Source organism: Aulonocara stuartgranti (assembly GCF_965226115.1).
Source record: "Aulonocara stuartgranti genome assembly, chromosome: 23".
Lineage (NCBI taxonomy): Eukaryota > Metazoa > Chordata > Actinopteri > Cichliformes > Cichlidae > Aulonocara > Aulonocara stuartgranti.
The window spans coordinates 13,002,293-13,030,284 of record NC_138958.1 but is presented as its reverse complement, the minus strand read 5'-3'; the positions used below and the strand labels follow the sequence as shown (position 1 = coordinate 13,030,284).

At 41.4% G+C, this 27,992-nt stretch overlaps 1 protein-coding gene across 4 annotated transcripts in view; it reads right to left on the bottom strand.

Annotated features, from left to right (window-relative positions):
• Positions 1–27,992, bottom strand: part of gabrb3 (gamma-aminobutyric acid type A receptor subunit beta3) — a 49,120-nt gene that overhangs the window by 3,405 nt on the left and 17,723 nt on the right. For 2 of the 4 annotated variants that reach the window (XM_082525211.1, XM_082525213.1), the window contains exons 2-9: positions 26,916–26,963; positions 23,929–24,020; positions 23,780–23,847; positions 9,715–9,935; positions 8,566–8,648; positions 7,827–7,964; positions 4,800–4,952; positions 1,103–1,347 (exon numbers count right to left, since the gene is read on the bottom strand). In XM_082525211.1, coding sequence (XP_082381337.1) covers positions 1,103–1,347; positions 4,800–4,952; positions 7,827–7,964; positions 8,566–8,648; positions 9,715–9,935; positions 23,780–23,847; positions 23,929–24,020; positions 26,916–26,963 — 1,048 coding nt within the window. Of the gene's footprint in view, positions 1–1,102; positions 1,348–4,799; positions 4,953–7,826; positions 7,965–8,565; positions 8,649–9,714; positions 9,936–23,779; positions 23,848–23,928; positions 24,021–24,100; positions 24,627–26,915; positions 26,964–27,992 lie in introns of those variants that run through there. The other 2 variants (XM_082525212.1, XM_082525214.1) reach the window with 2 other exon arrangements.

The window sequence follows — 27,992 nt, the reverse complement described above, 5'->3', positions numbered from 1 at the left end:
TAAAAAGGAGATCTTTCATAGTGTAAATTGTTCTGATCAGCCAGAAATTCCACAGGCTATTGAAAGCCATGGTGTTAAGCCAGAATGCAGTTTTTGAAGTTTTCTTCAGTGAGTTATCAACCCCAGTGCTTGTTTCTACTAAAGCTGAGGTCTTGGCTTTGTACTGTGACTCTTAGAGCTGATTTGGGTGAAAATGTCTGAATTAATGATATTATGAGGAAAATGGTGTAAAATCTCTGAGGAGATTAAAGTCTGAGTACATTGATAGTATGAGATATATGGCTTCATTAAATATGCTAAAGCTAAATGTGCACAAAAGACTCTCAGGGTTCAGGTGGGAATCTTTTCAGAGATGGGTTTTTATATAGAGTTACCCATATTTAAAGGGTATTCGAAGCACAATTTTTGCTGCCGTTAACAGACGGATAAACATGACGTCATCTACAGTACTGCTAGGGGTGGATCTGAACGCATGGCCACTGGTTTGTGACCAAGCAGTAACAAGGCAGACACATCCTAAAGCACACCCTGATTAATCCTCTACATGTTCCAGTTCAAATACGGAGTTTCAAGGAATACTTGACCTGAGAATTAAGACTGTAAAAATGTTTGCTGGAGTCAAAGATCAAGACAGAATTCGGATTCTTTTCACACAAACTGCTGTACGACTGGTCTTCTTATTGCAGTTAGCAGCTAGAGATACTCCCGCACAGTTAAATAGGTAACTTTCAGATAGTGATGATTTAAATACACCTATTTAAATAAATCCCTGCTTGAAATGGAATCCACAAAAAAAACAACCTGAATCACGATAGCGCTGCATCTCGGCACCGAAGAGCCAAAACATAGTGACTACAGATGAATTACTGCAATAATGTTCATTATCATTATTGTAACAATGCTGCATGGTGACATTTCCCAGCAGCGGTTTTAATGTAACGGCTAGTTCGTGTATATTTGTGTGATGTCCGAGGAGAATTGCTCCACATGGTTGATTTAACAGCTATAAGCACTAAAAGTTGTTAAATTCCAGCCTTGCTTGTTAAAAGAAACACCACAGTTGTTTTTATGAACCTTCTTGGTGTTTGGAAATAATTCTCACCTTGGGCCTGTCAAATTTACTGCGGTCATTATTTGCCTTCTGCGCCCTTTCTGCCAGCTTTTTCTGCATCTGAGGACCTCGGCCAAAGAAGATGTAGTTGACAAAGGCATATTCCAGCAGAGCCAGGAAGACGAACACGAAGCAGCCCATCAGGTACATGTCTATGGCTTTGACGTAGGGGATTTTGGGCAACGTCTCCCTCAAATGGGTGTTGATGGTTGTCATGGTCAGCACAGTGGTGATCCCTGGAAGAAAAAAAAATCTGTTTCCACAGTACTAAAGGAGGGCTGAGAACCGATCTCTAAAATGACCATATCCAGATGAATACCATGAACCCGATTTTTTGTTTTCTGAGAAGCTAAAAGTCGTCTGTTTGGATGATGTTGAATATTCTGAACTTGGATGAATTACAACTCACATGACAAGCGAACAGACTCAACAAACACACTGTAAACTCTCTCAGTAGTTTGCGCCATCTACAGTAATGCTCTGTGTCTCCATGAAGGCTCACCGACCTGGACGGTGTGTCTATTTCTGTCGATTCAGGCTTACATAATTAAAACAAAAAATGTTGCACTGTATGGAGTGTGTGGGGGAGTCAAGAGCGCCAGTGGGTACATGGCATCGATTTCTGCATAACAAAGGGACGAGCAAGATTCTAAACACTCTGAGAGCTCAGAGGAGATGGTTACTCAACAAACCCCTTGAAATACTGCGCAGTGCTGTCCCTGAGAACACAGCAGGTAAAAGTAGATGGACAAAATAAGAAGTGATAATCATACAAGATGATAACACTTGCTGTACACTATTGTTCATGTCACAGGGGTAGGAAAGTATTGGTGGAAAAAAAATATTTACATCACTGGACTCCTCAAGATGGCATCTTCCCCTAATAAACTATTAAATGTGGCAAAACAGGAGTGTAATTTGAACAGATGATTTTAAAATCCTGTGTTTGCTCAGCTGAGCTCTAGTTCTGGTGTTAAATCCCAAAAAACTGGCTAATACAGACCCGATCAAAAGTTTAAGATCCCTTGAAAAATGGCAAAAAATCATATTTTGCATGTTTGGATCTTAACAAGGTTCCAAGTAGAGCTTCAACATGCAACAAGAAGAAATGGGAGTGAGACATAACATTTTTTTGAGCATGCAATTTATTGAAAACAACGCATCAACTGCAACATGCTGTTTTACAGCTGATCAAAAGTTTAGCACCACATGCCTTTAAAAAGCCAAATCTGTGCAAAAATGTGGATTCATTGTCATTTTCTGACATGTAGTAACACTGTCATGATGATCTGTTCACAAAGGCAAAAAAATGTTTCCTTTTTTGAACATGGTTGGGTTGTTGAACTGCATAAGTAGGGTCTCTGGCAGTGCGGCATCGCTGCTGAGGTAGGACACAGTAAGACAGTCATTTGGAATTGCTTAAATGATCCTGAGGGTGATGGAACAAAAAGTCAAAATTTCATCAGCACTGAGCCAGAGGATCTAATTGGCTGTCCGTTAAGCACTGGACAATCCTCAACCCAAATTAAGGCCGTTTCTGGTGTCGACTGCAGCCCCATAACCATCAAACAGCATCTGAGACTGAAGGGCTTCAAAAACAAAATACGTCTTCAAAGGCCTCATCTCCTTAAACGCCACAGAACTGACCATTTGGACTTTGCAAGAGAGCATCAAACATGGGACATTGAAAGGTGGAAGAAAGTTTTATTGTCTGATGAGAAAAAACGTAACCTTGATGGTCCTGATGGTTTCCAACGTAACTGGTATGAAAGGGAGATCCCACCTGAGATGTTTTTTACGTGCCACAGTGGAGGGGGCGCCATAATGGTCTGGGGTGCTTTTTTTTTTTCAGTGGAGCTTCAGGAGGTGCAGGGGCGTCAAACGGCCACTGGCTATGTCCAGATGTTGAAGAGAGCATCCCTCATGAGTGAGGGCCATCGTCTGTGTGGTAACGCCTGGGTTTTTCAACAGGACAATGCCACAGTACACAACGCCCACAGATCTAAATCCCATTAAAAACCTTTAGGGATGGATGGCAAGAGAAGTTTACAAAAATGGACAATGGAGTTCCAGATAGTAGATGTCCTTCGTGCGGCCGTCTTCACCGCTTCCAGAAATGTTCCCGCTTACTTTGTGGAAACACTCACATCAAGCATGCCGCAACAGATTTTTGAAGTGATCAACAGTAACGGTGGAGCTACTCATTACTGAGATCCTGTTTGGAACTTTGATTTCTGTTTTGGGGGGTTTACAGGGTATTTTTTTCAGAGGTGTGGTTCTAAACATTTAATCAGCTGTAAAACAGCCTGTTTCAGTTTAAGCGTTGTTTTCAATAAATTGCATGCTCAATTTTTTTTTTGTTTCACTCCCATTTCCTCTTGTTGCATGTTGAAGCTCTACTTGGAACCTTGTTAAGATCCAACCATGCAAAATATGATTTTTTTTTTTACCATTTTTCAAATGGTCTGGACTGTTTGAAAAAATCTTTTTAAAAAATGTGTATATCCTTCTGGGATGTGCATATCTTTTTGCATTAAAAGTATATATATTTTACTACACCTTTCTGAATGACTCGTAAAACTCCATACGCTTCAGACATGTTTTTCCGCTCCTCATGTATGAAGCCTGTTAAGTAGCCCAGCTAATTTGGTTTTGCTCAGGATATTCACACCACCCACCAAAGAGAATGGAGACCTGTAATGAATCACCGTTGATTGATTTTGTAAAGCACAGGAGTAGGGATGCGTTCTAACTTGCATTGATCTGACAGCATCCCAGACAGCAGTCTTCTCAACGATGGAGGCGTTACGGCGGAGTGAGCCGACTCGTGCGTTAAATGACGCGGTCTGAGCCAGCACAGGGGCTTCCAAATCCAGCTTCCCACCAGACTTCCTAAGATGTACTACATTCATCTAATCACAGCGTATGCTCAAGTGAGATTTTATTATTGGTACGTTAATGTGCTCTTCTTTACGCAGACTTGACTGAGAGTGCACCAAAGCTGATTGAGGATTTCCATTAAGGCAAATATTCTAGCAGCGATCAATGCAGTTAGGGAGGTATGGTGTTATACAACGGTGAACTTTTTCAGCCCTAGAAGCCAGTGGAAAGTGTGAGTCTTGAGATCCAGTTGAGTCTCCTATTACACCACAATGCAGAGGCTTCAAACAGAGTGAAGGAAACGCACAGCTGTGATTATTTGTTCTTCTTGAATCTGTTGTTTATCTGTTCAAATGTGGCACGTGGGAGGAACTCACCAGTTTAGTTTTGAATGCATAATGCCTCACCAGGACTATTCTTCTTTGTTAGTGCTACTACATAATCTTTGTGAATGCTTTCTTTTACATAAATATTCTTTAAACAAACCAATTTTTCATTCCCACACAAGCCAATTCTTTCAATATTTTCGCTGTCAAGATTCATCTGGTCCTACATTTGACACATTTATAAGTCAGACGGATGGATACTGAATGCATAATGTTGATGTAAAATAACTGTAAGTAACCAGTCACAAATCCATCCTCTAATTACAGAATCGCCACTTTGATAATGTCACAGTTTAGTGTTACTTTCTGGTTTCCAGCTTTGGCACAGAGCCGGTCACTGTTCACAAGTCTTAGAAAACACAGAGTGCGTGTAGATTAAACTACAGTCCAGAGGTCAACTCACTGCATTGGAAAAATCATACCTAATGCAACTCTGGCAGCTGAGGCGTCATAATTTATCCAGAACGACACCCAGGACAAGATGGTGATGAGGATGGAGGGCATGTACGTCTGCAGGATGAAGTATCCGATGTTTCGCTTCAGTTTGAAGCTCAGAGACAGTCGAGGGTAGGCACCTGCAGGACAACACATCAGGTAAAAATCAGGGCTCTATAATTCAGGAGAAACATGGGGATGCCTTCCACTTTGATTTGGTTTCTGTGGTGATGAGCTCATCAACTGTATTTACACGAGAACTGCAGGCAAAAACGAGACACTGTCCACATTCTCACATGATGCAAACAAACAAAACTTTGGGGAAAAGGGTGGGTATTTAAAAATCCTACATTGCCACGTTCTCAAGTTATTGCATTTACAAACCTACTGGTCCATGTCCCCCACCCGCCCACCAGTCATAGAGTGACAACAATACCCCATCAGCCTTTTACGGCTGAGGGGTAAAAGTTATGTGCCAATATGTGTGCACATTCTTAAAAGGTTATATGTATATAAATTTTTAAATATCTCAAAACCTAGACAGAGATTTCTACATAAAAGTATTTGTACACAAACACACAGTGTATATGTACAGATAATGATAATTTAAAACACACATGCGCGCGCACACACACAATAAGAGGATGTTGAGAAGAAGTTAAAAGCATCTGCAGACACTCCATTTATTAGAGTTTATTGTATCAGAATGTGACAGTGATCCTAATGAGCTCTAATAGGTTTCTCTACATTATCTGTATAGAAACGCTCGGACAGTAGCCATCCTACATGTCATTAATTCAGCAGTGAGGATAATCACTGTTGTGGTGCCTCTGAGTTGTTGCTGTATTATAGGAGAATAATTCATGCTGCCAGCACTCTGCCTCATGAATGCATTATTTTGCTGTATGCAACAGTCCCCATTCTTTATCAACAGCATCAATCAGTGCATCTCTTAATTTCAAGCAATGGGAATATAAAGTTTAACAGATCTGGTCATTGCATGAAGGACAGTTTATCATCCTGACTCGGCTCAGATACATAAAAAGAAAAGTGAGTCAACACCACAAAAAGCAGGTTATTTTCTACTTTTTTAGGGCCATTAGTAGCACTAAGACCCTTCACCCGCTGTACCTTTACAGGCATGTTTGAACTAAATAGACTCAGTCCAGGTTCTTGTCTAAGTGTAATCGAATGCATCATGGGAGACTGCAGACATTCTCATGTCAGACTTAATTTAGTTCCAAATTCTCAACCTGCACTCTGTGTGTCTTCAGCCAGAGTTACAAACTGGAGGATCATTTTAAACAGGTATGTGTTTAGTAGGCAGCAGAACTTTTAGTACAAGAGACGTCCAGAACCTGCAAACACCCACTTCCACCTATGGGAGGAAGCAAGCAGTCCTTCTGCAGCAGCGTGCAGCTCCATCTAGTTTTAAAGCAGCAGTTTTATAGAATGCACCGAAAAAAAAACAGCCAGTCATGAATTAATATACTGGGACGTCTCAAGATTGACGACAGGTAACAGAACACAACCTCGGCAGAGTCTTACATCTCTGCAGTTCAGGTGACAGATTCATCTGTGACGCAGCACATGTTTTAAAGTCTTATTCTTCTGTTTTAATCTGGGATCACTGATTATTGGATGAAGTGCAAGAATGCATCTGAATTAGGGGTGGGTTTTTATAATCGATTCATCGATTAAAATCGATTCTGGCTTGGATAACGTAAAATCGATTCATTAAAATCCTAAATCGATTTTTTAATATAAATTTATTTTGTCCGAAATGCCAGAATCTCTAGTGACATCTCACAAAATTTCAAGAACCACCAAACAGTAAATGAGAGCAGGTACAGGGATTCTGCACATAGACTTAAACACACAGCGGATCAGAATCAGTTAGATGTCGCCTTTCTCACAGTCGGGGCTGAAAGCCGACAGCTCGCTGATCCGGGTCCGCGCTTTGTGTTCACGCCCTTTATGCGCTGATTCTAAAGCTGTTAGTTTGATCTCTCTCCAAACAATATTGACCGAACCAGCAGCAAAAGAAGATCCAAACGCTTCACATAAACATCGTCATGAATTCTTTTACTGTTTTGCTTCCATTGCGATGCGCAGCTCTCTCCCTCTCTCCCTCCCCCTCTCTCCCTCCCCCTCTCTCTCTCTCTCGAACAGTTTCGCTTTCTTCATTATTCGCTTGCTTGTTATGCACAAGTCTACTGTTGCTTACAGCGCTGTCGGCCGCTGTTTTTTTCCCTTTTACATTCTTCCGAAAAGAAAACCTCATTTCTGCTGTTCAATACTGAACAAATTGAAACTTTTTAAAATTATTCAAAATGCAAAACGCTTAACCGTGTCTCTAATAAAACCGCTGTAACGTCAGAGGTAATGTTCATTAATTAATGGTTTTCTTTCGTTTTCGATGTACTGCAGAATATTTTTATAAAATCCCAGGCCAGGAAAATCACCTACATGTTTTTCTGTGTTTTATCTTCAGCTACTTTGACACAAAGGCCTCTGCTGTGATGCTCACACCTTGGATAAAGTCTTGCGAGTGTCAGCTTCCTTTTTATAGATACAAAAATATGTAAATGTTCTGATCTGAATTATATCTCTGACTGTCAAAATTTCCCAGATTTAAATCGAATCGAATTGAATCGAATTAAATCGAATCGTGGATCGAATCGATTCGGGACCTTGTGAATCGGAATTGAATCGATTCTAGAAATCAGTGACGATACCCAGCCCTAATCTGAATGCATCTTGATGGAGGCGTGTGAGACGTGCTGCTTTTACATTGTTTGCTGAGCACACGTTGTGCCAAACTCTTAATACAAGGTAAGGTGCTTTTATCTCAGTTATAAGCTATTTTCACTGAGGTTATTTAACACTGTAATCAGGGACAACAGATCTGAACTGATTTCTGGTGATGTCAACTGAACGCGAGCATGCACCTTCTAAAATGTTCTTTCATGGATTCAAGAAGAAACATTAAAAATGTGAGTGCCATAACTTGCCTGTGGAGAAGACTACATTCCTGGAAACCAGTTTGTAGTCCACTATGGAGAACTGAGGGAGCTCAATGCGTTTTACCCCGGTCACAGCAGTTTCTCCTCCTTTCCAGTAAAACTCTATATCATCTGTTGTGTAACCATCTGCAAGAAAACAAGTCACATGATGTGTCCTTAACAGTGGAAAAGCTCTGAAAAGTGAATCTGTCTCATTTCACTGGATGTATTTTTATATCCTTAAGAGAAATCAGGACGCCCGGTAGCTGTAACTGATTTAGAGTAAGTCTCATGAATCACACAGATCCTGTAAGTGCTGATTGCATGAGATGTGAATCTTCATGGGGATGTGTGTCAGTGCAGACAGACAGGCTGATACCAAATGCATGAGATCCATGACCGCCAAGAGTTTTATGGCAGCACGGACAGCCGAACACGTCATCTAGACTGATGAAGCTGGACTAATCATTACGGTGCTCCACTATGGAAATCACTGTCTGCTCAGCTCAGAACCTCTCCGTGCAGACGAAGTCGTTTAACTGGAGAGGGTGCAGCGAGCAATCTCACTGGGATATGACAGATTAATAAATCCAGAGCAATTCAGCAGCCTGTGCAGTTTTTGTCTCCACCCAATGACTGAACATTTTTTATGAGAATTACAGCGCTGTTCATATTTTTAAGTGATGAAAAAAGTCGGGCTGTCTGCTGTATTTCTTTACAAAGCACAAGATGCAGGGCTTAAACTTACAACTCTCAATTTCCAGAGTGCAATTCTGCTCGTCCAGCGGGTATCGCCTCAGATCCATCATGCAGGCGGCCGTCGTCGTGATTCTGAGTCAAAAGAGGAACAAAAGAGAGGTGACCTCGTTTTAGATTCAGGACAGCTGTTAGAGCAGAGGATGGTTAGGAGAAATGCGTTCCATCTGAGGAAGATGCAAATGGCATCCATTTTTATTATTAATTGATTAAAGGAAGAAAAACAAACTTCCTGCCAATTACTTCCACTCTCATTTCCAGACTCTTCAGACTTGCACATTTACACTGAGGATCCAATTCTGAGTTAGTCCAAACAAACGTATGACAGCAGTTATGAGATGCGACTTCCTGCATTAGCATTAAATTGTGTTGAACTGCAGCTTAAATTGCTTCAACAAAACAAATAAAGCTTTTTGCCACTTCATGAATCTTGGGCAGTTTGGAGAGCTATGCGATGGTGTAAAAGCCAGATGCAGCCAATAAGCACCGGAGATGGATTGGTAATTAATTGCAGAGAGTATTATGTATATTATGAGAGGAAGCCTATCATGTATGAATATTAACAAGAAAAATGACCTCTAAGTCTTTGTCCACAGCCAATATGTTACTAATGTGAAATAACTGACAAATTCTTATATTATTAGAAACATGACAGAATCAGCATGAAGAAATTGATCCCAGCATATGAGCTGATCTCAGTGGTTCAGCCACTGAAATCCTACAAATCCAATCTCTTATACGGTGCATGTGCAAGCCACTGCACAACCCACCCCAGCTGCTTCTTTTCATGCTGTTTCTGACTTAACGTCATATCTGCTGTCACTGATGCAGCTCTGCTCAGTGCTGGAGTCATACTGCTACTCTCCAAAGAGCTGAGAACAGAACTTGAACGCGGTTAAAACAACAGTTTTCCTTTTTCAACAGTGGCTGAAATAAAGGCCGGTTGCAAATAAAACTTGGTTAAAAACACCCAGAATCTGGTGGAATTACTGCACTTGAAAATCCAGTCTCTCCTCAATTGAGGAGCCCCACTTTACAGGGATATTTTTTTCAAGACAGGAAGAAAACTGAAGCTCGTATAAACTGATGAATAAAGAATACAAGCCTACCCTGAAAGGTCAAGCTAAACTGCAGTTCTTACCTGAGGCCGTAGAGAACAGTGCCATCCGGGTGAAGTCGAATCATCCGGTTCTTTACTGTGACACCATGCACAAAGGACTTCTTGTCATTGAGAAAGTAGGTGTCTGGGACCCAGAGCTGGTCTGCTACTCTGTTGTCTAGTGTCAGGTTGAGAGGGATCCCTGCATAAGCCAGCCTCTTATCTCTCCAATACTGCTGGAAGTACATAGTCAGCGTGTAGTCCTGTGAAATGTAAAAGAGCACGGTCATGTAGCTATGCTAAGTCAGAGAAGTGCATAGCATACATAACAGGAGGCAAACACCATCCAAACTGTAGCCAGGATTTCTAAAAAGGATTTCAAGTTTAGCGCTTGATTTGTGCACCCCGCAGGTCTGGACGGATTTTTTGGTCACAAAAACGATATTTATAGGACTGTCAGTCTGCTCTGGGTGCTCGTATTTCAGGACCTGCCTTAAAAAGAAACTCTTCTCAGCTGTTCTCTCTGCACAAGACTGACACAAGCCCTCAAACTATAGATTTCCATTACTACAAGCCGTGTCAACACCGTGTTTCAGTTTAGTACTGACCACTTTTTTTTTTAGATAGCATTGCATATTACCAGCTATACATACAAAGGCATCCATAATTTATTGAGCATTCATTTGCAGCTAGCTCCACGAGTTAATCCATCAAACACAAAAGCTTTTTCAGCCCTTTAATGGAGCTCTTTACTATCTCTCTTTGCTGTGTTCTGCTGACTTATGTTCTCGTGAATAAATAAAACAGGAAATAAACAAAAAGTTGTCCACGCTCAAAATGCCTATCCTCCGGTGCAACAACATATTCACAATAAAGTGTTCAAAAATGCGTCGGTGGTATTTTCTATCTCTACGCTGAACTAATTATTGCTTAGGATGGTCTTTGTGGTGTCACGTTATAAACTGCTGATCTGATCGCAACAGATGAAAGAACTGCGTTTTTTTTTTACTTTGTATACAAAGTGCAAAGAGACACCTGGGTTTTGGAGGACTGACAAATAATAAGCTTGTTTTGTGTATGTGATTTGACAGTATATTATAATGCAGCATGGATTCCAATGAATAATTCAGCGTGTGTGTATAATCAGAATAGATATTCATTTCAAAGAGCTGCACAGTCGTTACTGTGACTGTGTGAGGCTTTTTCATTTGTTTGCCGTACAGGAAACATTTTTAACTCGTCAGGTTCTGGGTGTAGGTTCTGTAGTGAACTGTGGTGAGTTAGATTTCAGAAAATCCCTGGCTTGCGAATTGACTGTTTTATTTTCTGAGATGCCTCCCAATTCTCTTTCACCCCCCTGCAAACAGAAGATGCCCTCATTATGCTTCCTCCCACAAGCAGCAGAGCTGTGGGATGGGTGAATCAGCTTTACACAACAGCTCTTCTACTACAGCGATGGTGCCCATCTACCAACACGCTCCCTCCATGTCTGGACCACAGCTATTTTAGTCTCTTTGAGATCTTCAGATCTCACAGCTATCCTTGACTACTTTAAACAAGCAGCTCAGAAACAAATTTATACCACATCACTCTCGCTGTACATGCTGTACTGTACGCCCTCGAGCTCCCAGCACCCTGTGTAACCTGCAGGCTCCCTCAGGGATCTATTCTAGGCCTCGGCTAATTCCCCACAGAGGCTCTTCAGTTTGTGTACAGTCAGACAGCCACAGTGGAGGGCAGCGTAGTCAACTCTTGTCCAATGAAAACTCAAGAAAGAGACTCAGATGCCAGATCATGTCACAATTCATTTGTTTGGAGCAAAAAGACTTTGTACACTGTTACAGGCTGGTAGGCCTTCCAAATGTGAAACATCACCAGTGTTTAACTAGTTGTACTTTGTCTCTTTTAAAGATTATCATCAACGGTTATGTTTACATATTACATATACAATATTTAACTAATGAAAAAGATATCAATGTGCCACAATACATGCAACAACTAGTTAAATTCAAGGTTAGAAATCTGATTGTAATTGGATTAATCAATGCATGAGGACTGTGCTTTCTGGCTGCACGGCATGTGGTCGCAATGTAATGGTACATGATTATGTACCATTTACGTATTTCCTTTATGCTGGCAATGTTTTCATTGCAGCATAAGTTTTGATTTTTTTTATTAAACATGTGACCCTTGTCTTCCTTCATCGGTGTCAGTCAGGCCCTCTGGAGAGAAATGTTTCCCACCCTTTGTACAAAGTAGCGACTGTTTAAGCTCTTAAAATCCAGGCTCAGATTTGCCTGTGGAAGCCATCCAAACAGGATGTGACACAGATCTCCTCATTAATTAGACCTCCCTTAAAAACAGAACCAAACACTGCAAGCAGTTTAAGACTTTACACGTCTGAGGAACGAAATAGTTTCAGTAGATAATTTCTTTTTGGACGATCACGTTCCAGACACCAAAGAAATTTTATCTTTATCTTCCACTTGGTAAAAACTTTGCTGGCCATTCTTTTGTTGCTAAAAATGAGCATATACAGTGGGGCAAAAAAGTATTTAGTCAGCCACCGATTGTGCAAGTTTTCCCACCTAAAATGATGACAGAGGTCAGTAATTTGCACCAGAGGTACACTTCAACTGTGAGAGACAGAATGTGAAAAAAAAATCCATGAATCCACATGGTAGGATTTGTAAAGAATTTATTCGTAAATCAGGGTGGAAAATAAGTATTTGGTCAATAACAAAAATACAACTCAATACTTTGTAACATAACCTTTGTTGGCAATAACAGAGGTCAAACATTTACTATAGGTCTTTACCAGGTTTGCACACACAGTAGCTGGTATTTTGGCCCATTCCTCCATGCAGATCTTCTCGAGAGCAGTGATGTTTTGGGGCTGTCGCCGAGCAACACGGACTTTCAACTCCCGCCACAGATTTTCTATGGGGTTGAGGTCTGGAGACTGGCTAGGCCACTCCAGGACTTTCAAATGCTTCTTACGGAGCCACTCCTTTGTTGCCCGGGCGGTGTGTTTTGGATCATTGTCATGTTGGAAGACCCAGCCTCATTTCATCTTCAAAGTTCTCACTGATGGAAGGAGGTTTGGGCTCAAAATCTCACGATACATGGCCCCATTCATTCTGTCCTTAACACGGATCAGTCGTCCTGTCCCCTTGGCAGAAAAACAGCCCCATAGCATGATGTTTCCACCCCCATGCTTCACAGTAGGTATGGTGTTCTTGGGATGCAACTCAGTATTCTTCTTCCTCCAAACACGACGAGTTGAGTTTATACCAAAAAGTTCTACTTTGGTTTCATCTGACCACATGACATTCTCCCAATCCTCTGCTGTATCATCCATGTGCTCTCTGGCAAACTTCAGACGGGCCTGGACATGCACTGGCTTCAGCAGCGGAACACGTCTGGCACTGCGGGATTTGATTCCCTGCCGTTGTAGTGTGTTACTGATGGTGACCTTTGTTACTTTGGTCCCAGCTCTCTGCAGGTCATTCACCAGGTCCCCCCGTGTGGTTCTGGGATCTTTGCTCACCGTTCTCATGATCATTTTGACCCCACGGGATGAGATCTTGCGTGGAGCCCCAGATCGAGGGAGATTATCAGTGGTCTTGTATGTCTTCCATTTTCTGATGATTGCTCCCACAGTTGATTTTTTCACACCAAGCTGCTTGCCTATTGTAGATTCACTCTTCCCAGTCTGGTGCAGGTCTACAATACTTTTCCTGGTGTCCTTCGAAAGCTCTTTGGTCTTGGCCATGGCGGAGTTTGGAGTCTGACTGTTTGAGGCTGTGGACAGGTGTCTTTTATACAGATGATGAGTTCAAACAGGTGCCATTCATACAGGTAACGAGTGGGGGACAGAAAAGCTTCTTACAGAAGACGTTACAGGTCTGTGAGAGCCAGAGATTTTCCTTGTTTGAGGTGACCAAATACTTATTTTCCACCCTAATTTACGAATAAATTCTTTACAAATCCTACCACTTCCAAAAAAAAAACAAAAACAAAACAAAACAAAAAAAACCAAATCCTACCATGTGAATTCATGGATTTTTTTTTCACATTCTGTCTCTCACAGTTGAAGTGTACCTCTGGTGCAAATTACTGACCTCTGTCATAATTTTAAGTGGGGGAACTTGCACAATCGGTGGCTGACTAAATACTTTTTTGCCCCACTGTAATTAAAGTTGAACAAGTCATAACATAATTTATATTTTAATCTGAAGACTCACTAGTATAAGATCAATATTGTGAAATGGTTTCAAAATTAAATTGTTAAATTCTAATGCAACTTTACTTATATTTATCTTTATCAAACAAAAAGAACTTTGATAAATACATTTCCCAGTTCTATCAGAGGCACTTATGTCCACTAATAACAGATCGTTAGGAAGTTATTTTTTAAGGATGAGTCCCAGCTTTTAGAGGCGAATAGAGATCAAACAGCAACATATATTTGAGGAGGTTGTGGGGCAGTGGAGGGAGCTTCGGCAGTTGTCATCAGATAGTAAAAAAAATGGCCACGCTGTACATGAGTAATATGGCTATATGAATGAGTGGTTGTGCAGCAGGAAAAAGCTAATCAGCTATTGGAAGTGCAGAATCTTATCAGAGTTAAGATAAAAGCAGTTAAAGTAAGCCTGTTTGGTCAGAGGGCCCGGTGGCGCCTGTGTCCGGCAGCCTCGCCTATGTCAGTGCACCCCAGGGCAGCTGTGGCTACAATGTAGCTTGCCATCACTAGTGTGTGAATGTGTGTGTGAATGGGTGAATGACTGAATGTAGTGTAAAGCGCTTTGGGGTCCTTAAGGACTCGAAAGGCGCTATACAAATGCAGGCCATTTACCATCTGGCCATCTGTTATGCTTTTCCTGGTGGATGCTCGTACTAAGCAAGTGAATGTGAAATTAATCTCCGTGAGTTCAGACCTCAAACTGCTCTGAAGAGATCCACCTGTCTACTCATCGTTCCATTATGGTGGGCAGTCCACTGGCAGCTTGGACTGCCGTCCACTGCAGAGAGAATCTATTGTCAGATAGGGGCAGTGTCAAAAATTTGTGGTACAACCGGTCTCCATAGGCTACTCCTGCTTTTGCTGTTGGGCCACCAAGCATCTATGGAAAAAGTTCTAACATACAAAGACAGTTAAAGGCACTGAAAAGTGTCCACCACAGCTAATGTTGCTACTTTCATTGCTGTTATTTTATTTTTAAAAAAAAATCTTTTTTGTGCTTCTCCCTTTCCAGGTGAATTCACTTCCTGGTCAACTAATCAACCAATCAGCATTCAAATGATGCCCAACATCATCCACATAAGTCACTGTGCAGCTGGGATTTTGCACAACTGCACAGATCACGTGTCCAGTGGTTGAAAATCTCACAGGTGGGCTCCCTGTAAGCAAATGCCTCTGGGAATGGACACAAATGCTGTACTTTAAGGTTATGGCTACAAACACATAAGCCCCACCCACCTGCTATTCAAACCTTCTATTTGCAAGAAACAGTCAATCATAAGCTACTTTACTAAATCATAAGAATCAATCAGCTTAAAGGACAATACAGAATTACGACTCAGCAATACTGCAGCACTACCTTACTCTACACCACTGAGGTCATAATATGCCAAACACTTTTTCACTGACAGAATCTACCAGCAAAAGTTCTCAAAAAGTTCTCAAAGATCATTCCACGGAGGTTTTCAAAATGTTGCCGTCATACGATGACTCAACTCATGATAAAATTCTTAAAATACCTGCAATGCTTGTCACGTTGGTTTGGGTTTGAAGGGTGCTGTTGTTTGCTGTCAGATATCACGTAGACCACAAGAGACATAAAGGCGCTTATTCTCAGCACCAGTGAGTAAATGAGGCCCGGTGGGAGGTTGAGACTGTTGTGTCACTTTTGGCTCGGAGCGATCGCAGTCTCAAACTCAGACACGGTTAATGTGTGCCAGTCAAACATCGTCTACGTCATCCTAACACCAGGATGTCTGCTGGGAGTGCAGGAATGGCACTCTGAGAATCTCGCCCCGTGCAATCGGGGGGCTTTTCATCACTCCATGAGACAGTTAGATGTTCCCAGTAGGTTTCCAAAGTGTGCTAGATGTGTTTTACAAACTATCCATTTAATAGTTTCATCCTCTGTATCCTCCCACGCTGTAGCAAACAAGCCGTTCATTAAATGATTTATTCGTTGTGCTGTCAAAAATCTTGTACTATTACATTATGAAAGAAAAGCTGTTAAATAGCTGCTTTTGTGGAGGGGAGATATAACCATGCTTTAAGTCATTTAAGTGTCTTTGGTGAACGTGTAAGGCCTAAAAACATAATGGATCATCCCAACATACATCTCCAATACATCAATAATAGACAATTAAAGGCAACAAGCACAACAAAGAGCCAGAAATGTATTAAATCACACAATGTGTTTTATGTACGTTGTGTAAATAAAACACAACAGAGCACAACAACATCGACATATTATGAAAGTGATCTGAGCATACAGCAGAAATGGGGTATTAGTGACTTCCCACCAGATTTAGCTTTAAGTTGAACTGCCTTTTGATGCTGGCCAGGCAGCATAAAATGATTTTTTCACAGTAATGTGCAGTTGCAGCTGAAAACAAACGGTGAAGGCAGAAAACAAAGTTTTATACATGTGATCGCTTCATCGTCCTGGGATCACAAATGAAAAATAAAAATATGTAGGAATTTATAAAAGCAGGAAGTAAAATCCAGGCAGGAATCATGAGAAAAGGATCTATCGAAATAAAACGGGAAGCAAAATAAGACATAAACAAGAAGAGAGCGAAACACAAGGGATCACAGAAGCATACAGCACATAGACAGGACGGAGGGAAGCAAAGGCAGGGAAACAACAATGACAACACAAAGACCATGACCACAGTGCATGAAGCTACGTCTCAACCCACTCACACGTTTTCATAAAACCACTGGTGCAGCATTCATTTGCCTCGAATGGTAATGCACAGCAATGGAGGCAACATGCTGGCATCGCTGACTGGCAGACAAGCTTCCAAAAATGCACTGCACACACTCAGGTCCCAAACAATAAAACCGCCAAGTCTGAAGTGGATCTGATGAATGGTTTTTGGAAGAACAGACAGACACACAGACAGAGATTCATGCTCTATTAGCAAGATTAAAAAAGATGAATTACACAGTGTCTTCTGTTGGTTCTGCGGTTAACTATGAGCCATTTATAATGAAAAGAAATTTAAAGAGCTCTTCACACACCGTGAAACTCAGTAATTAAAACATTTATGAGACCTTAAAGTAAAAAAACAAAACAAAAAACCCCAAACTTGGGTGATCTTGGTCTTTTCAATGCTTCAAACTGACTGAAAGAGTCAAAAAGTTCCTCTCATTTAGTTTAACCTAGAATTACGCTCCCAAAAAGCCCTTGAAGTTCTATTTTTATTCAAAGCGTCCAGTTAGAGTGGCAAACACGGCCTTTATATTCCACTGAATGCAGCACAGTGTGAAACGCTGCTTGCTCCATAAAGAGAACTACCTTAGTATTTGCTGCTGAGTTCTTCTTACCTTCTGAGTGACCTGAGGTTTTTAATGATGTTTTATAGCTGACTTATTAACTAAGCCCTTCAATATAAATCTGGGAGAACATCTAAAGGTAACACTTCCTTCAGGCAGAAGGTGGATAATGTTAAAGTGTCAAAAAGAATGGGAGTTTTAGGACATGATGAATTCATTTTCCAGCTGACTCATGCGGAGGATACCGAACTAATGTGTGACTGCACTGGTCAGAGGACCCGCTGTGCACTCGCAGGTGCTTTTCTGCAAAGTGTAAGAGCTCTTCACATGAAGGAGTGATAGCTCTAAAGGTTGTTCCTGGAGTGCACTTGTGTGCAGTGTGACGCCGTGGGGAGGAGGCTATATTAAAAATAACGACAGAACTGAAGTGGACACAGAGTAATCTTAATTTTCCTCTAAAAATAGAGGAAAGTCAGAAAAATATTAATAATCTCATCTCCTAGACAACAAGCTCTGCAGCTCGCCCACACAGTCTATAACGGGCCAAAGCCTCGTGTGACTCTGGCTGTTTGAAAGCTGCCAGCACCTTCTCAGAGGGAAAGACGGCAAGTTCTCCTTTTGTCTTTGTAGGTCACCAAATTCTTTTATCATGATTTTTAAATCAGAATTTGACACATTAAAAATGCCTACCATTTTCCACATATAAAAAACAGGGAACAAAAACTACAAAAAAAGAAAAAAGAAAAATTAAGAACAAAGCAGATGTTATGACTGACACAGCTGTACCTGTTTAGCTGATCTCCATCCCATAATTACAGATTACAGGTGGCTAGCTCATTCATTGCTGGGAAATAAACCCTCCATCTCTCTTTCTCATGTCACCCAGTGTGGTTTGAGGAATGCACCATTCACACCTCCGCTGTTCCATCTGTGCCACAGAATTAGCATTATAACGGGTGGATGAGCTTACATTAATCGACTCCGTAAGCATCCAGCTATTCCTAAAAGTTAAGACAGAAAAGAGCTTGAGCCAGCCGTGTGTCTACAACCTGCCTGTGTCAGAGTATAAGACACTGCGGCAGGAGAAACTAATTGCTAGCCATTGTTTTAGGTCCTCTGAGCATCGCTTATTGGTCTATGCACTCTTTTTTTATAATCCTAGTTAAAGTGGAACTATATTGCCCATTTCCAGCTCTGTTTTTCTATTCTTGGACTCTACTAGAGTAGTTTTGTATGCCTTTTTTTCTTATACTGTGCCTCAGTGCAGCCCCTCAGTTCATCATCTGTCTGAAACAAGCTTAAAGTCTGAGCTTTTGCCTCACAAATATTAATTGTACAATCATCACACCACGTACCATTTTCAGAAATGATATTGGAGGCATAATATTTGCCTGAGTCTCCAGACTCTTTCATGCTGACACATGTGCTCAATTTGAATGTGCTCTTATCTGCGAAGACAACAAGTACTGGTGGTGGACCTGCGAGTTCTGGAGTTCTCTGGTTAATGCCAATTGACCTGCACTGTGCTGGTCTGTGAGCACATGTCCCACTAAAGAACTCTGGGGTCTCATGCCACCCTGCTTCTGATAGTTTGGTAGGAAAGATGCACATGAGTAGCTGGCTGGAGGTCATTCTGAAGTGATCTCTTGTTCCTCTCATAAAGAAGCAGATACTGGGCCTGCTGCTGGGTTGATGCCCTTCTACGACCTGTTTAGCTCTCCTTATATTTCTCCTGGTATCTCCTTCATACTCTTTAGAATGCTGGGAGACACAGCAAACCTTCTTGTGTTGGCACATATGGATGCCCTCCTGAAAAAGCTGGGAAACTTATGCAACTTGAATAGGGTCCAGGTACCATTTCATCATATTAGCAAAGAACAATAACCAAAAAGATAAACTAGAGAAAATCAGTCAGTAAAGATAAGCAGAGAGGGTTTTGTTTTTCAAGTGGGGTGGCCTTGTTGTCACTTCTCCAGAACACCTATTGTCACTATGGTTTGGACCAAAACAGATTAAATGGACTCACAAAACGTTGTTTTCTAACTGGACAGATTCATATCCCTGAACTTTCATGGACTTTGTGTTATGCTGCAATGAGTGTTCCCTAAATTTTTTCAGCAGTATTGTTTCTAATGCTTAGACGGATGACATGCGCGATCACCAAAAGCAATCACCTGTTCCTTGATCATTTTCTTTCCAAAACGGCAGCAATCCAACTGTGCTGGCTTTGCCCAAAAGGCATTGATCTGTTGATTATCACAGCAGGGTGCGATAGGTGCTACTAGACTGCAGATAATTCACAGAGACACGAGTTTCCGGTTTCTCAGTACAATTTATAGGGAAAGAGAGACCTGCCATTAACAGCACCTTAATGGTGAAACACATGAAGACAGACGTGCACTGCATTGCAGGTTTAATCTCTCGGTTTTCACACTCTTCTTCTCTTAGAGTACGATTCTAAGCGCAGCACTGCCGAGGGTCTCTGATTTACTAAATGCAGTCTCTGATCCTGTAAGCAGATTAAGAGCTGCTCCAAATAACACAGCAAACACACCTTTAAAGTAACCAATTAGCAACACTGGCAGTCACATAAATAGCCTAAAGTAAAAGCTTCTTTCATTGTGGTTTGGTAATGCTCAGTAGGGATTCACACAGGGTGTTCCTTCAGCAAAGCGGTATAATAGATGACTGACAGTTTTCCTCTTCACTCAGAAAAAAATAGAAGCCCTTCATGATCTGAGCAGACTCTGGACACGCCACTCGCCGGGCTGCCATTAGTTTTTGCTTCATGTTTCAAGCTGGAGTGACACGGCAGCTGTTATGGAAATGTCAAATTTCCATCACCAACCACTCATGATAATAATGCCTTTCAGGCAGTGAGGCATTTAGCTGAAGCATTAGTTGACAAGCTTCAAGGATTTTGAATGCTTTTGAGTCACTTCATCATCTTAACAGGTTCCCCTATATTACTGATTGGTCGGAAATGCATTGTTTGGGCTCAGCTGACACTAAGAAGATATTTTTCAGCCTTGTATCACTTGTAAAATATAGCATGGGCTTTGTGTGGCTATATTTAACACCTAAGTTTATTAAATTGCTCAGAGAACATTTCAAAAGGCTTTAGAAATGAGGTTAGAGCTGTTTAGAGGCTGACAGAGACGCAAAAGAGGCAACAGAAGACAAGAAGCGAGTAAAACTAAAGCTGCTACAGGTGCAGGAAAACAGTGGAAATCAGGCTGTACGTTTGAACATGATGTCCTGCTCATCAATTTATAAGATAATGATTCCAAAAGTTTGTTATACTTTAAATTTACCCTGTAATAACTGCATGTAACATTAAATTGCCTCTCAGTCTGTTTACAACCTGTCTGTGTCAGGCTATAGGACACTGCAGCAGGAGAAACCTACTGCTGCTCAATGTATCTGCTCCTCTAAGTGTTGCTTAATTGTATATGGCACTTTTTTTGTAATATTTATTAAGAAGGAATTTTTTTGCTCATTTCCAGTTTCACATTTTTATTCTTAGCCTGCACCAGAGTAGCTTTGCATGATTTACATTTCAAAATCATCCTTCTTTTTACTATACTAGAGTACTACTATGCATAACTGATTACCTTTAAAAGTTTTTAACGAAGGCCTTTTCACTGCATTGATGTATGTTTTTCTCTGCATAAATGCTTAACTTGGCCTTGAGTTTGTTAATGGTCATGCGATGGCAGTATTTCTTCTTCACGTGGAAGGGCAAAAATTCAATTGTACGTTTTTTAAAAATAGCAGCTGACTGATATTGAGCACTGCAAGCCCCCATCCCAAAAATTCCTTAACCTTTAGAAAGTGCTGCCGTGATTCCTTTTTAAAAGGAGCTTTGTGGTCTTTTTACGTTTCTGATTTTATTTTTTTTATTTTCTGGGCATTTTGTGTCTCTTTGCAATTGTTTGATATTACTTTAATCCCTTTGCAATCTTTTAGGCAGGTTCTCTGACCCATTGGGCTGCTGGTCCATCCATCCATCCATCTTCCTAACAAGTTATCAGGTGGTGGAACCAGAGTCTATCTCAGCTTACATTGGGTGAGAAGCTGGATATACTCTGGACATTGTGTCAGTCGATCACAGGGCTAACGCAGACACAACGATGATCATTTACACTCACATCCATATTTTTGGCCATATAAACTCTACCAAAAAAGGTCCCAACTGATGATCAGGTTCAAACTTGGCTGCTTCTTCAGCAATCCATTCTTTGCTATTAAACATGATGACTGGCAGCGAATAAGACCAATCAAATTGTGTCAAAAAACACAGCAAGAAGAGCTTCAGTTCACGTCTAGATTTCCAAATTTCCAGCAACTAACATGCTGTATATTTGAATCCAGCAGTGTGATGAACTGCAATGCTGTGTCTATATTTCAAGGGCATCAGTGATTCACTCTATCCAATCACAAGAGTCAAGAAGTGAAGTGTGAACCCTGTACAAGTCTCACCCTTAATGGCTGCCATCTAGCAATGTAGCATAAAACGAGGGAGCGACAAAAAGCAGGAGAAGAATGCATCTTCGGTAACCAGAATTATGCCAGTGCTAACTAGGTAAACAGCCAGTAGTGGCACATAACTTGTGTCATAGTGTTGATTAGTGTTTTTGCATGCATGGTGAGGGCTACGGCATGTTGCAAACAGTCACACAATGCAGATGATAGCACAACAGCTGCAGTCAAATGTTTCAAATGTCATTGAATGAATGACATGTGCTTGATTTAGGACCGTGTTCCTGTGGGTTCAATGATGCACGTTCCTTTGAGAATTTGCAGATATTTTTGTCTGTCTCACAACTCAAAGAAGTGAGTGTTTCTTTAATGCCTCGTGGAGACAGTGTCCCATCATTTTTTATCACAAGCAGAACATTTTTATCACGAGTGCCACTGGGACTGTTTCTTTTCTAGAGGTTGCCAGTTCCTCCAGCCTGAGGAGGAGATAACTCTGAACCCATCTGCATGCCTACAGCTACTAACACAGACAGTCTGATATGAAGAAGCTAAATGCTTTCATGCAGGATGGTCCGGGCAGACATAAACTCTCAAGTTAAAAGCAGGCGTGGTCTCTAATGCGGATATTATGTTTGGCCCATTAAGTGCTAAAATTCAGTTAACAGATCATAGATTTTCAGAGCTAATGACACTGAAAAATGATGTGTTTGTCTCTTTTTCTGTGCAACCAAAGGCTTACATCTAAGCAGCCAAACGCTGTGCTTATGTCCACAATAACTGGTGCATACATTATTAGGCTGGTGTATTATTCATCTGCAGTATAGAACACTGACACTGCTTAACAATTGCAGTATTTCTCCTGTGTATAAAACTGATTATTATATTTGAGGAGTTTTCAAAACAGATAAATTTAAGCTAACTACTAGTACACCATTAAAAATATGTTGCAGGAGCCATTAGCAGCTCCTGCTTGCAGTTTTTTCCCGCTGGTATACAGGCAGCCATGACTGGATTATAATGGAGTCTGAGAAACAGGATGATTCTCAGGCAAGTTGCAGCTTCGTGGACATTTATTTAAAGTGAACAATGATGATAGGGATTTAGAGATTGCATTGCATAAGAAGTGTCTGCACTGTGTCTGTCTTCGCCACTCTTGATTTTCAATGAAAATCCAAATCCAACACTAAGAAAGTCCAAGTTTTATCCCTGGTAAAAATCTAACAATGCACTGTGTGTGAGTGTAAAACAGCCTCGCTCTGCATTTTCTTGATGAAACCACTCTATTTAACGCAACAAACTGAAACTAACTCACTTCCACAATAAAAATGTCTCAGCGAGCCACACTCTGCTGCTGTGTGGAGATGCATTAAAATGCACCACGGATACATTTCATCACACAGACTTGTCAGGACAGCATGTCAGGGGCTTTTTCCTCTCTGTAGCATGTGATCAGACATCGAGCCCTGTCAGCAGTTTAGAGCCCTGATAGATGGCGTAAAGGTGATAAACTGTACTCAACACATGCACACAGACACGGGCGCACACTTGCAACAAAGTAGCTTCACTATATTTGCATCATTGTTTAAAAGGAGAAGACACAGTAACAGAACTTACTGACCTTACTCTAACAGGACCACTAAGGCATCACTGCTACACGCACACAGCCAGTGACCCAGGGTGTGCAACCACACAGCACAACTAGCTATAATCTAATTCAGCAGATGAACTGCACAGTCTATGCAATACAGTTGCAACAACAGGCAACACGTTTTTGCTTTATAAAGGGCTGGTAATTAGCTGCTTTGATAATGCAATACTGGAGAGAGACATCTAGCATGGTGGGGATGGTGGAGAGAAAGAAATTCATATTAACAGGAAGGCAACCATATATACAAGCAGAGAAGGACATTTTTATGGGACAAATTAAACCACCTTCACATAAACTTATATGTGATCTATATTTGTAAACCTATATGCAATAAAAAGCAAAAACAAACAAACAAACAAAACAAATCTGAGCTACTTTTCATTGGTTAAGAAAAGGAAGTCAAACACAGCCACAAATGGCTCAGATCTGAAGGAGGATTTGTGTGCTATACTTACCATGTTGACTTCTGACACCATGTCTATACTTGCCACGTCTATACTCATGCCAACAGCAACCGGTGGACCTTAAAACAGAGCAAAATAAAGTTAACTACGGATGAGCAATTCAGTCACATAAAACAGCAAAGAAACAGTGATAGTTATACCTCCAAAGTCTGGCCGAAGACGGATATCATATCCTTTGAGCAGTTTATCCACTGTCTCTTTGACGAAAGACATGTTCCCCGGTTCGTTGACGCTGAAAAAAGAGAATAACCCCCCCCGGTGAGTCTTCCTGAAAGCGGACGCCAGGACTTTTAACCCCGCAGACACACTCACCTCTGGGCGCAGCACATCACGGCCACGACCAGCGGCACAGAGAGGGCGTCCAACAGACCTGTTCCCTGGCTGCCCCACATCCCTCGGGTGCTGTCTGGGTGCACAGCTGCAGTCAAGCGACCGACAAATGACTAAATGAAGAGTGAGCCGCGGTGCTCACACACACCCCCTAAACCAGGTGAGACGCCCTCCACATTGTCAGCCTGTGCGGCTTCAGGAGGCGCAGGCTTCACTGCCAGATGTGCTGCTCGCTGGCTGTGACACAGCAGCGGAGCCGGAAAGCCTCGCACAGCCTGCTGCTGCTGCCCAGCATCCCCATCCTCTAGCCTTTCACCAGTTAGCACAAACTACAAAGTGCCCAATACTATAGAAATGTATAGAAATACCGCAGAAATCCACAGGTCCGCATTGTTAAAGCACACTGCATGCTTCAGCCTGGCAGAGCTGCTTGGAAAATGACTCTTCATGTCAGTACGCGCGAGTGTCATGGGGATGATTTCAGGGCACGTGACTGTCTGTTTTAACAGTAGCAGCTTGTTTGAGTGGTTCTATTGACAGAGGAGACTGGGGCGGCCCAGCTACGCTCAGACGCAGTGGCGTGCTGAAGGGTGTGCTGAGGTCGGGGGACCCCTGCCCATTTCTTTAACTGAATAATCTCACAGTTTCCCCCCCCCCCCCCCCCCCTTTGAATGCGGGGCTGTTGGGGTTTTTTTCTCCCTCTTTTTTAGACTAGTCTGTTAGTCAGATTGCTCTCTCCTTTTTAATCAAAGTATTAATGAATGCCAGAAATAACTATGACGCTGCCCTAGTGGAATGCAGTGTCATAGCATGGTGAGACATTCATAACCAGGTAAAAGATAAGCATATGTTTGTTGATGCTAAATGTTACTTATCAACACAGCAGATAGCTACGCATGTTTTATGCTTTTCCTGACACAACCGAAAAGGAGCCTTGAATGTCTGGCTGGACTTGAACTAGAAACCTTTCACTTCTCAAACAAATCCATAAATCACCACACAACAGAGCAACTGCTTGCTAGCACCTTATGTTGATTTATTGGTCCAATTCTAGGTGTGATAATTCTCAACATGGGTGTTGCTTTCCAAGCTGCTTCCTTTGTCTGGGTAGCAACAGTTCAGTTCAGCACCACAAGTACTTTTCACCCTAACACAGGCTACGTCCACACTAGCCTGGATAGATTTGAAAACGGCGTTTTTGTCTGAAAACGCTCCGCGACCACACTATCATTTTCAGTCGTTTTCACAGAGTTGTGCGTTCACACTGAAAACGCTTATGTTCCAGTACTGCGCATGCATGAAACGCAAGACGGTTTGACCTGCCTCATTTCTGTCTGCCATTTGTTTACTGTCCGGCTCTTTGAAACGTTGCAACAAAATGTCGAGGAAAAGCACCGAGTTTTTTAAATGGACTAACGATGAGGTGGAGTTGTTGCTGCGAGTAACACAAAAGTACAAAGTTGCAAAAGCGAGTGAGAATTAAAGAATTTGAAGAAAAGCTATCTGGAGCATGTACAAACTGATATTAATCTTTAATAGGGCTGTCAAAATTGAGAGCAAACAAAACCACTGCTGTGTACTGCCCTCCGCTATCGTAGTTTAATTGGTTACTTGACTGCATCACATGACTAAAATGTGTCATCATTTTCAAAAAGTCTCAGTTTTTGCTGTCCACACTGCGATGCAAAAGCACCGTTTTCAAATGTATGCGTTTCCGAGAGCGTTTTAAAAACGCGGCATTTTCCTTGAGTGAAAACGCCGTCTCAGTATGGACGGGAGGCTAAAACGGAGAGAAAACAATGCGTTTTCGTTTGAAAACACATTAGTGTGGACGTAGCCATAGGATCCCGTGTCATCTGCTTGCTACTGTTTATGGAGTTTTCTTCACCAAGATCGATGCACATGCTACAGTTTCACTTGCTAACCTGGAAAATTGTAGCTAATAACTATCTGATTAGCAGAAGGTGCATTTCCATTTTTATGCAAATTTTTAACAACACAGTTTCATTTTCTTTTTGAATAGAAATGTGAAAAAAATTGTACTTGGTGAAGATTATGAAGGTTTGAAAAGGTTGAAGAGTTTGGATTGAAATAATTCAAGTCATCATTACTGGTGCGGCCTCATCTTCTGCAATGGTTTAAAAGCACCTGAGTGGAGAATGACCACCAGCTGCTTACAACAATAAACTGATAATACTCAGTCCCTCAGTATTTTGTGCTTCACCTGCTTTGATAAGCTTGCTTTTTTTACTGCAGCTACTACATGCTAATGCTAATGCTAATGTTGTACTGTGCATTAGCACTTACTGATACTCCAAAACGACCACTTTTGAACACAGTGCTTGTTGCTAAGTTTAAGTAGTGGAGTGTGCAGGTCTAATTGTCTTAGGTTTTCCAGATTTGGTTACAGGGTAAAAGCAGGTTGGAGATCTAAAAGCTCAATGCTAATTTTAGAAGATCTGACTCAGCCTTACTTGTTAATGAAAACAATGTTCGCACCCCCACGAGTGCCAATCAGTTTAAGTTGTTCTAGCGAAGATTTCATGAAAATGCTCACTGAGCTCTTTTTTTTCCCTCTCTGCTCCAGTGTTTGCCGTAGAGGAAGAAGTTCAATACTGCTGCAGGGAATGAGATTGTGCTTTAGTTGGACGCCTACCAAAAGATTTCTCCTATTTATTCAAGAGAGCCGCTCTGGTTTTCTGCCACTTTTCAGAATGAACACTCTGCAACTTTTTCTAATAAAGTTTCCCTTTTGTTGCAGCCCTCAAGAAAGCAGTGTTTAGGGATTGATTCTTACCTTGTATCATAGATGGCATACAGCTTTTTGTTTCCATCAACAGCATTCCTGCAAACACAGAAAAGAAAAGATTACTTTCCGTGTGAGTACGGTGACTTTTACAGACTCGTTCCATGTCCCTACAGGAGATTTGTTCCCGATCCAGTTTTATTGCACATTGTTAGAAACACGCAAGTACCAGTTGTTGCTGCAGTATCACAAGCCAATCTTTCTACTTGTACTTGTGTTGTGGAATTTAAAATAACCCAGTCATTTGGAAGTAAGTCGACCATAACCCTTTGAAATAAATGCAGATTCCTGTCGTAGAGGGTTCTCTGTGCCTCCTTGAGAAGCACAGAGTGACATGTTGTCTCTTCAAGTAGTCTGGACCACTAACCACCAAACCGGGACCCAGTTTTTAAAATGTCCCACTTAGGTCAGGACCACAATAATCTCAGAGAAATGGAGAAAGCATCAGTCCAAACTAAATGGCTTATTTTTAACCACTGCCTCCTCCATGTAAGTAAGCACACTGAAAAGCAATAAAGCACATGAATCGAGCCATTAATACAAAACACTAGTGAGAGGCACAACCGACTAAAGCATAAATACACAAAATCCCACATTAAAGAAATGACTTCTGAATCAGTAAGCAGTACCAGAACGTACCATTCAAATGGTTTTCAGTCAGTGTAATGCTTCTGAATCTCATAACACAAGGCTGAGGCCAACACCATCGTTTTCCAGGTTTCTCTACACTCAGGGTATCTACAGCTGTTGGAAATTCATGCAAACCATTCTCAAGCAATATTGTTTGACAAGACAAATCAAAAACAATTGTTCAGTTCATAATTCACAGTCTCGTATCATCCCGTATTATCCTGTATTATCCCGTACAGTGATAAACTGTATATAAAAGATGGATGCAGCCCCTGTGACGCCACCCCTTGGTTAGTAAGGTCCTTTTATGAAGCCTTCAGGTGAGCATGTTGACTGTCACCATGATGTGATGACTGTGAAACTGTGCCATACTGCATGGATTTCAATCCATTTGTACTAGTTTTTATATTAGATTATCTCTACTTTCTGTTTCACTCA